The sequence below is a fragment of the Helobdella robusta genome (genome assembly GCF_000326865.2).
Source record: "Helobdella robusta unplaced genomic scaffold HELROscaffold_29, whole genome shotgun sequence".
NCBI lineage: Eukaryota > Metazoa > Annelida > Clitellata > Rhynchobdellida > Glossiphoniidae > Helobdella > Helobdella robusta.
In genome coordinates, this window is record NW_008704475.1 from 228,882 (window position 1) to 240,569 (window position 11,688).

General features: G+C 34.2%; 1 protein-coding gene across 1 annotated transcript in view; it reads right to left on the reverse strand.

Annotated features, from left to right (window-relative positions):
* Positions 1-8,195: 8,195 nt before the first annotated feature.
* HELRODRAFT_174170 (hypothetical protein) overlaps positions 8,196-11,688 on the reverse strand; it is a gene marked incomplete at both ends in the record, with an annotated part of 3,697 nt that continues 204 nt past the window's right edge. The window contains 5 exons of the mRNA XM_009020729.1: positions 8,196-9,172; positions 9,449-9,467; positions 9,581-9,818; positions 10,003-10,084; positions 10,513-10,854. Of these exons, the coding sequence (XP_009018977.1) occupies positions 8,196-9,172; positions 9,449-9,467; positions 9,581-9,818; positions 10,003-10,084; positions 10,513-10,854 (1,658 nt within the window). The remainder of the gene's footprint in view (positions 9,173-9,448; positions 9,468-9,580; positions 9,819-10,002; positions 10,085-10,512; positions 10,855-11,688) is intronic.

Here is an 11,688-nt window from a genome sequence, read left to right on the forward strand (position 1 = left end):
TAATAAATAAGTGAGTGAGTAACATTTCTTATCAATTTGATTCCGAACAAGTAGGCAAAATTTTCATTGAAGGCTCTTAATCAGAGCAGCAACAAATATGAACATCAACACCAATTTCGATTAGTCTACAAACGTATAAAAAAAACAATAAAATAATAATAATAAATCGATAATAATACAATTATAATATAATTAAATGACAGATGTATTATTATTGCTTCGCTTTTCTTTCTAAAACGATGCTTTGGACAATCATCAAAAATTAAAACAACTACTGCATCATTAGTGTATAACAATGAAAATAAGAACAACAATAATAATAATCATAAGGTAAATGTAATTTATTAAATACCATTAATTTTAGTAAAGAGATATTAAGCATCTTTCAACAAAGAAGGGACTTTAGAAATATTCTACTGAACTGGCGATTACAAGAACACGACAGCTCTTTGGGTCACGTTTTAATTAATTTAAGATTTTTTAACTTAATCGCTTTTTTTAACTTGCACGTTCATTAACGTTGAAAATTATTTATTTTTTATGAAATTGTATTTACTATTTCCACTGAGTATCAATACTGCTTAAATCAATTCATTCTACAAAATGCCACCATTAGTTGAGCTTAAATTTTTTTTAGTTTATCAAACAGAACCAAGTCAAACGCAAATAAACATTTTCAAGCTGCTATATTTGAAACACAGTAGACATAAGAACGAGGAACATTGACAAGTTACAATATTGATCCCTTTTAGGCATTGAACAATTTACATCGCCAACGTTTTTTATCTTAAACTTGCACATTTCTGATTCTACTTTTTTTTATTTATTTTAATGTTGTGCAGCTTCCCTTTCGCCACTATTCTAAGCGACCTATGGCAATTTTTTCCTAATTGCCACATAAATTTGAAACTTTTTTATAGCGTGAGTTCAAACAAATTGTTTCAGTTTCTGTAAATCATTTTTTAAAATTTCATCACGATTTTATTTTATATTGCAACAATTTAATTGCACTGTAAATTAAAAAAACAACAGTTTAACAATGATATGAACATTTTTTTCATTTTTATCAAATAATCAAAAAAAGCTCAAATGACTTATGACGACTTAACGCCATAGATCCGCCACGAGAAGCTACGTGCAACAAACACCCTGACAACATTTTAAAAATTTCACAGCAAACAGGAAAATTAATTTTCTTAAAAGTAACAAAATAGAGAGGCTAGATCAAATATATCAATAATAAATAATGATATAAGTATACACATACATTCATATGTTTTACAGGTATGTACCAATTTTAAATGATCTAAGAAAATTTTGAAAATTTGTTTTGTTAACTTTTAAAAAGATACAGAGATTGAAGTTGTGAGTTGTGTTCGTTTATGTATAGAATTAAAATAAGATATTTAAGAACAAGTAATATGAATAGAATTAAATCTTTTTTATTTGTTGGCTCTCGGCCCTCTTTTGTTTTTTTGTTTGACTCCGAGACGATATATATCTATTCATACTCATCAGAATAGGGGTATAGCAGTCATGTGTTTGTAGTATCTGGTAATATTCTTTGTTACTTTTTGCAAGTTATCTTTTTTATTTTCTAGTAATCTTCTATCATTGATCATTTTGGATATGTTTGCTTGGGCTTGACCAGCAGCGCAATAAAAAAATTCATAGTTTGAAATGGCCAGCATCTCGAAAACACATTGAATGTCAAAACAAATGATGTTTCAAACCTTTCTTAAAAACATGTCGGCTCATGCTGTTAAATTTCTTCAAATATACAGGTGGTTGATTTTAGCAGATAAAACAGACAATCTTCTCTATACAATACATTTTAAGAAGAGGGATGCATTATGTTTTCATCCATTATCCCACTGTTCATCTCCAGTAAACATATTAAACAATTTTAATTCCAGGCCATGATATATCCTCCAATTAATACGTTGGAATTTTGTTCGTAGCAGTTTAGTTTTCGAGTCGTTAACGAATTAGTTCTTAAGCGTCTCGTCTTTGCCTAATTTTCCCTAAATTGGAATAATCGCAGTGTGATATTATAGACAACATGTTGCCATTTATAATCTAGCAATTCGAAAAATAAAAACACCTTTTGTTATGGCATTTGTGTACCTCTTTTACGCTGGTTGCAAAAGATTTCAAATAACATCTTAAACTTTTTCAAATGTCCGTTACACACACACCAAAAAATAGCATGTATTTATTGTACACATTAAAAATATTTCCGCCAAACAATTAAAAAAACAAATCAAAATGAAACTACATCGTGCCATTATTGCATGACATAATGGCATAATTTATTAATTATTTAATTTATTCATTAAATAATTTGACATTCCATCAATATATTTCAACAATAATTTTTCATCATATGAGTATGCTATTTTTTCGTTCGCAATTCTCTATAGTTTTAATATCTTGATAAAAAATGTACTCGTTGTTTGTTATTAAAATTTATAAAAATTGTTTGTTGGAAGCTATGGTTGATCTTGTGAAAAGTGTTTGTATTAAAAGTCAATAAAAGTCAATCAACCAATCAATCAATCAAGCAAGCAATCAGTCAGTGAGTCAGTCAGTGAGTCAGTCAGTGAGTCAGTCAGGTCAGTCAGTCAGTCAGGTCAGTCAGTCAGTCAGTCAGTGAGTCAGTCAGTCAGTCAGTCAGTCAGGTCAGTCAGTCAGTCAGTCAGTGAGTCAGTCAGTCAGTCAGTCAGTCAGGTCAGTCAGTCAGTGAGTGAGTGAGTGAGTGAGTCAGTCAGTCAGTCAGTCAGTCAGTCAGTCAGTGAGTGAGTCAGTCAGTCAGTCAGTCAGTCAGTCAGTCAGTCAGTCAGTCAGTCAGTCAGTCAGTCAGTCAATCAATCAATCAATCGATCAATCAATTAGTTATTAAAACGCTATTTCCGCAATGTTCAACAGCGCTCTTCAATGATTTTTGCAAACAGATGGGTCTTGAGATCCGCTTTAAACTTTGTAAGTGATAGACAATTAGTCAGAGAAGGAGGTAGAGAGTTTCAGAAATAAGGACCAGAAAAAGCAAAAGCAGATTTGTCAAAAGAGTGTTTAATACGAGTTAAGAAGTGAGAATATGAAGACGGTCGTAAACCGGGACGTTTAGGTTCAATTAATATATCTGATAAGTACTTAAGAAATAATTTAGATTGAGACCTATACATAAAAGTGTAAATTTTAAAAATTATTCTATATTTTATAGGTAACCAGAGCAAGAGAACAAGATTTGGAGATATATGAGAAAATAAAGGGGCACGAACAACTAGACGAGCAGCAGAGTTAAAAGCTTTACTTAAAGGAAGACCATAGTAGAGCTAGTTACAATAATCAATCCTAGATAAAACTAAAAAAATAACATGAAGGAGAAGAGTAGGATTGTCAAGGAAAGACAAAAGTTTTTTATTCTATGTAGATGAAAGTTAGAACTTTTTTTTGTGCCTTATTTTTTTCAGGACATTCGCGATCATCGACTTTTAAAGAACTTCTAGCAACACTATTAATCTAAAAAGAAAAAGACATCCTAGAATCAAAGATAAAGCTTTGATTACAAAACTTGTGAGTAACATCAAAAGTTTTAGAATCAGGTAAGATAATAGAAGAATAGCAATAGAGCGTTTAGATTTATTACAACAAATTAAGTTTTAGACATGACAAAAAGCTTCGTAAAATACCGTTTTGGTAATTCGTTGGCCCCCATGAGGTTTACTACGATAAATCAAAAAATCTCTATTGCAGCGTTTTGTATATTTCATTAGGTACTGCGTTATAAAAAGTAAAAATTGCAGGTTAGAAAAAGCATAGCTGATAACAAAACATTGGTTCTTTATTTAAACCCAGTGTCTCGAATATAGCTAAAATCAATTTCAAACGCTTTGGCAGCAAAAAATCTGTTTGTGCCCTGTCTTATGCTTTGAAGATATATACATCGCGCCAGTCAGATAAGTATTGGTAGAATCGTTGGTAAGGTAATGTGTGGCGTGTGACAACATGTACATCAATGGATGCAATTAAACTCTATTGTTTAGTTTTACATTTTTTAATGCAATGTTTTCCGTTTGCACCTACACATGTCGTTCTTAATGGACGTTTAACGATTGTTTAATTATTCAAATTTTTTTATTTGCTCAACACGTATATATACCATCATCATCATCATCCTTCTCATCATTATCATTGTCATCATCATCACCGTTGTCATATTAAACATTGTAACCGTCATCATCAACCTCTTCATGTCCATGATCAGGTCATCCTCGTCGTCATCATCATCATCCTTTTAATAGTTGATGTTGTCATCGATGTCAAACTTCATCAACGTAATTGTACAGAAGCAATCATCATCAGCCAGTATTATTGATATAATGTATTCGTACATATTATATACATATATTGTATATATATATATATATGTGCGGTGAGAATTTTCGACCTACTTCCGCATCTCTTAAAGTACACCAACCGTGCTCCGTGGTCGGAAATTCTCACCCTTTATTTACTTGTGGATTCAAGTCGACTCACAGTAATTTATTAAGTCTACCAAATTTCTAGCGTAGGATAATATTTAATTATGAGGCTTTTGCCTAATGGAAAAAATGAAAGCACTGAGCGATTTAAAGTTAGTATAAAAAAGAGGATTCGTCAACCGCGCCTCCGCCCACTCATCATCAACCGAACAACGTGATGCGGAATTGTAAAGAATTACGAAAATCTTGGTAAACAATGAATACTGCATAGCAGTAGTCGAGGATATAATTGAAAATAAATTACAACAACTTAGCAGCCTACAGCATAATAATTTTATTATAGGAATCATATGAACACCAACTACAAAACGGACGAATCCGTCTTAAAACAAACCATTCATAAAAAATGTCAAACCAACTAACCCTTCTGACAAAATAAAACTGCTAATTTATTATGGAATGCAAAGGCATCAAACCTTGTCATGAATAACGACTGCACTCCTCAATATTATTCGGCTTTGAAACGTAGCCATCTGATATATGAATTTACATGTCCCCTTGACGGCTGTGCAGTTGAGCACCTCAGAAGGTTTCATATATCGGAGTAACTACAACATCGCTAATTAGACGTCTGACCATGCACATAAGGGAAGGTTCTATAAAAACACACTTAGAACACGCACATAATATTGAAATTACAAAAAAAATTCTGGACAGCAACAGTATAATAATACTGTACTGTAGTTATTACTGTACTGTAATTACTGTAATTCTATACCGTATACTGTAATTCCAGTCATTTCCATCTTAAATCAGCCGAAGCCATTCTTATCGACCTAAAACAACCCCTGATAAACAAACAACAAAGGTTTTCAACAACACTCCCGACAAGAAGAATAATAATAAAATATACTAACAACATCACTAGTACCGATGAAGACACTGAAGAGAGCAACTTCGACCAAAGTGTTATCGAAGAGCAAGTAAATAATATCAAAGCAAAAACACAACACCGTAGCAATAAAACACAAAACCAACGTAATTAGCTCGAACAAAAAAACCATATCAATTAATAAAGAAGATAGCAAAATTAAAAAAGTCAAAAATAACAATAAATGCAAATAACAGGAGCAAAGGCCTGGGTTATACAAATTCCCTATATAAACTGCAACAAATTCTGAAGATGATTGAAAAATCGAAATAGGTCCTATACACTCGAGAATGAATTGGAAAACTGTATACTATTCTAAATTTAATAAAATAAATAATGACGACAAGAATTTGGTTTGAAATAATGAGAAATATTATACAAAACTATCTAACGCAAGAAATTTGGTAGATTTCATAAATTACTATATACATACACATATACATGTACACATCATAAAGTTTTATTTTAAATTAACAATTTACCAATAATATCACAAACATTTATACAGACAATAAACAATGTTCAAAAGTAAACTCAAGTCTTATTTCTTTTCGTTTTTTAAGCCAAATATCCTCTTTGTAGTATGAGTTGATTTAACGTTGTCAAAGTACTCTATTTAATAATCGTTTCTTTGTTTTTATTGAACAATTGTTTTTTATTGTAGAACAATGCGCTTTTGAGGAATTTCGATGTTGTATGTAAGGCTGAATAAATGTTTGAATAATAACGAAAATAATAGATAAATGAATATTATACAGATAAACAAATAAATAATAAATATGTTAATTATATATTGCAGTTGATTTTTATCTTAATACAAACATTAATATTAAATTAGATATTGTAAATAACTAATAAATTTATGAATAAAAAGTTTTTTACTTCTAACTTCTTTTGTTTACTCATTTTTTGTCCATTTATGAATACTTTTTCTAATTTTTTTTGATTGATTGATTGAATGATTGATTGATTGATTGATTGACTGACTGACTGACTGACTGACTGACTGACTGACTGACTGACTGACTGACTGACTGACTGACTGACTGACTGACTGATTGAATGATTGAATGATTGATTGACTGACTGACTGACTAATTCATTTATTCATTCATTCATTCATTCATTCATTCATTCATTCATTCATTCATTCATTCATTCATTCATTCATCCATCCAATCACTCATCCAATCACTCACCCAATCATTCATCCTGACTAATTCATTCATTCATTCATTCATCCAATCATTCATGACATAATATCGAATTATTTGTTTTTTTTCATTTATTTATTTTATCATTCACTTATTCATTCATTTATTGATATTTAATATGATATTTTTTCCTTCGTTTATTCTTTTTTTGGATGTTTGTTTCTTTCTTCATTCCTTTCTTCACATCTTTATTAAAAACAAAGGCCACTTCAATATTTACTTATTTATGTGGCCTGAGTAGCAACTGCCGTCACTGCCTGACTGAAAGATGAGCGAGCAGCATGAATGCTGAAGTAATCCTGTCAGACTGGAAAGCATTAGTTGTTGAGTTGCGTGCCTGTCTCGAGATAATGCAGCTCTTCATATTGTTTGCTGGACAATTTGAGCTGGTGGTCAGCTTGTTGCCGCGTTGTTGGTCATCTCTTCTGCACGTCGCTTTCAGTACGCTTCATTTTTTGGTCTCACGCAGACATTTATTCAAATTTTAATAAATTTAAAATTTTTTAATATGAGCTATTTTTTGTTTACACTAAAACTTTTGCATATCCCAAATTATGTATGAAGACGTCGTGTTTGTAGTTTTAATTTAAAATTTGATTCATACTTTTTAGTAAAGTTTGAAATTATTATTTCAATAAATTGTTTCTTTAGTTATTATTTTTAGCAACAAAAACTAAAATAATTAAAAACCAAAAAATTATCAATAACTTTAAAACAGCATAGCACTGTTGGAACCATGCATTGCAACCACATCAACACTCGCCTTGAAATCGATACTGAACAAGTCTAACAACGTTCATTGCAAAAACAACCCGAAGCTGTTTCAGCAATGAAATTGTTTTTATCAGCAGCTCCATCGAAATCATCTAAAAACGAAGTTGCTGTAAAAGTAAAAAAAATGCCATACTTTCAATTTTGACGCATATAAAATAACAAAATTGCTATTAACACGAACTCCAACATCCAAAATAATTTAACAACAAACAAAATCAAACTTTACCAACAACATTCTCAACAACTTCCACAAAAACATCCTCAACGACATCTTCAACAACATTCTCAACAACAACATTTTCAACAACATCCTCAACAACATCCTCAACAACAACATCTTCAACAACATCCTCAACAACATCCTCAACAACATCCTCAACTACAACTAATTTTTGCTAATTCGGACAGGGTGTGCATGACGAAACTGTTGTTTGCTAATAATATGGGATTAAACACGTGCAGCGGTAAAAGACAAACAGCACACATCAGCCAGGCGCATGTCACTGCGAAATATGAACAGAACTTTTTATGATTAAAACCAGCGAGGGACACGGTGAGTTGAATTGTGAGGTCCGCACTGCAATCAATCATCGCCCGACACCCTCACAACTCTCCGATGAAGATAAATTAAATAATTAAAAAAAGATGAATGATTCTCTGGGGACGATCATTTACCAAACGTGTCCTTGCCGTTTACAGCACTAATTCAAATAAATTTTTCTTCCGTTTAAACAAAATTAAATTTTAAATTATATGCTATTACGACGACCACGGACAGCCCTTTAAAATTTGCTACGTGAAAAGCAGACGTGAAAAATTATTTCGAGCCGACATCCCAGTGCAATTAAAAAATTTAAAATTGGAGGACTCACGCGCGTCTTCGTCGTAGACGTTGAGGTGGGCGGTGCTGCTCAGAATGGAGTGCTGGTCAAACTCCAGCGTGCATTTGTAGCTGCCAACATCCTTCTGCAGCTTGACCGGAGATATCCGCAGAACCGACCCAAGGAAGAAAAACCTGCTGCTATCTTTGAAGTCTTGATTTTCTTTAAATTTAGCGACAGTCGGCAAAATTTTGTTAACAAAAATCCTTTGCTTGCTAGGGAGGAGTTTATCATCCTTACGCCAAGTGACATTGTAGGGCAGGTGGTGATCTGCGTTCGAGTTTTTGTTTTTGTTGACGCTGGAGATGAGGCGGTGGTTGTTGTTGTCGTAAATTCTGCAGAACAAAACAGCGCTGCTTCCATCGACAACGTGGAAGTTCGATGGTTCGATCGTCATCAGCATATCTGTCGTGTGTCTTTTGCCGTGATGTTTCACGAGCTTTCTGCTGAAACTCTGCAGACCTTTCAGCGTGTCGCCATCGATAATGTGACTTTTATATTTAGAGTCAACGACAGTTTTTGGACTGAACCTCTTATCTTTACGACTCTTGTTCACCATAAAATCGATGTTCATGCCATGAAAACCTTCCATGTCAGCACGGGGTGATGTTGCAGAGTGCTTTTTCATCGGTTGAAAACTTATTTCAATGTTGTCACTGCTTTGGTTGTTGTCGTCATCAGAAAATGTCACGTGGTCTGTGTTGACATCAGTGTCGTGGCGTTTGTAGCTGTTGATGTGGCTCACTTCGTTGATCAAAGAAGAAAGAGGAAGATGTTCAGGTGGTGGGTACTTCGTCATTCTGTCTCCTGCGCTCTTCTTCATTTCGTTCCCTTCATCATCCGCTCTGATACGCATATAAACTTCATCCTTGGCACTGATGATGATTGCTTGCGTTGATGATGATGATGTTGTTGATGATGGTGGTGATGATGACGATGTTGTTGATGATGGTGGTGATGATGACGATGGCATAAAGAGGAGTGATGATGATAACAAAGTTGATGGTAACGTTAATGGTGATAGATTTGAAAGAGATAATGACGATAATGACGATGATGATGATGATGACGATGATGATAATAATGATGATGACGATGACGATGATGATGATGATGAAATTTTCGTAGATACTTTTGTTGGGTCTGAACGTTTGTTTCGCTGACTTTCAGAATGTGAGTAAAACTGAAGATGAAGATGATGATGATGACGAGAATGAAGATGAGGATAACGATGATGATGATGATGAAGGTGATGATGGTAGCGATGGTGATGATGATGAGGTTTCTCTTGCTGACGTTGGAAAGGGCTGTGATGGGACAGCCTGTAATGACGAGAAACATTCCTGTTTTTTTTGTTGCTGTTCCCAATCCTGAAGAGTGAAGCGCTTCGAGTTTTTCGATGACGTTGTCGTCGTCGTTCGGAGTGGAGATGATGATGACGATCTCGTTCGGAGTGATGATGATGACGATCTCGTTTGGAGTGATGATGATGATGACGATCGTCATCCTGATTGTGGTGTTGGTGATGAGGACTCTGATGATTTTTTATTTGAAAATTTGGGTGATGATGATGATTATGATGGTAGTAAAATTGACGTTCCATAAGTTGTCCATGTAGATACTGGAGTGAACGTTGGTGATGTTGACGAGGGAGATGATGGTGGCGATGATGATGATGATCACGACGATGGTGGTGGTGATGATGATGATGATGAGACTTCGGTCTTGAAGTTGTGTTTAAAAAGGTTTCATCCCTGAAATGCAGGTGTTTGTTGACTGGAGGAAAGGGTGGGTCGTCGGCTGCAAGCGGTTGGTGGTGACGGAGGGATGGAACTTTGTGGAAGGAATGATGATGATGAAAAAGAGGATGATGATGATGATGAGGATGTTGGCAAGTTGAATTGCTTTGGTAGCCTCGGTGATCTCCATCTCGAGTACAATCTGCGTGTATGCGTGTGTAGATACATCGTACAATTTTACATACATACAACCATCGACAACCATCAATTATAACATTTTATTAATTATACAAAATTAAGAGTTTGAAATTTTTAAAATCAATCAAACTGTTTAAATTTTTAAATAAATTCAAGTTGCATTGTGAAGTAAGAATTCATTGCAACTGGTCGAAAAATTTCAAAGTTTGTTTTTGAAAACATCCCAGCAAAATTATTTATTATGGTTGAACATGTTCCGGCATGTATATTCAGAAATATAACAGAAGGTACCTCGAAGGGTTGGAACGTTGGGTGGCCGTGGAGTGTTTGCGGCATGAAGGGTGCTAGCCACCATGAGCAGGATGAAGATGTAGTTGATGTTGTTATTGTTGGTCATATTTTTGTTGTTGATGTTGTTATTAATAGTGTTGTCAATGTTGTTGATGATGTAGTTGATTTTGTTTATCTTGTTAACGTTGTTATTATTATTATTATTATTATTGACGTTGTTGTTGATGTTGCTAATGTAGTTGATGTCAATATTTTTGTAGTTGATGTTGTTTGTGCTCAAAGAGGGATGTCTTGATGGTGGGTGCAGTTGATCAGATGGACCGTGTCGTGAGTTCCTCGCTGCTGATGATGATGGTGGTGGTGGTGATGGTGATAATGATGATGATGACGATGATGATGACGATGAAGAAGTTATTTGGAGCGCTGGTGAAGATTGTGAATTCACGAGAGGAGTCCGCGTGCAAATATTCCGCAAGTGGAAAACTGATAAAATGTACGCTGCTGCTGCTGCTGATGATGATGGTGATGATGTGGGTGGTGATGATGATGTGGGTGATGATGATGATGTTGTGGGTGGTGATGATGATGATGTTTTGGGTGGTGATGATGATGTTGGCAGTAGTTGTGGAGTTGATACTGCCAAAGGAAAATGATTTCCATCAGCTAAAAATGAGGATGACGGAACAAATGATGAAAACGACGAAGATGATGAAGATGACGATGAAGATGATGAAGATGACGATGAAGATGATGAAGATGACGATGAAGATGATGAAGATGACGATGAAGATGATGAAGATGACGATGAAGATGATGAAGATGACGATGAAGATGATGAAGATGACGATGAAGATGACGTCACTGCAGACCGCAACAACGATGATCGCTCGTCTGAATTATTATCATTCGTTCTGGGTACGCTCGATGTTTTTAGCAGAGTGGTTCTTGATGGCAGTGGTGGTAATGATGATGATGATGACGATGATAATGATGATGATGACAATGATAATGATGATGACGATGATAGAGAAATTGAAATCATCATAACAAATGCATATTATTTGAAATTGGACTGGTATATCTTCGTGTGGGTAAAGGTTAACAGCATTCGTTGAAAAAAGCGGTAATGATTGATGATGTTAATGATGAGGATAATAATGTTAATGATGATGATGA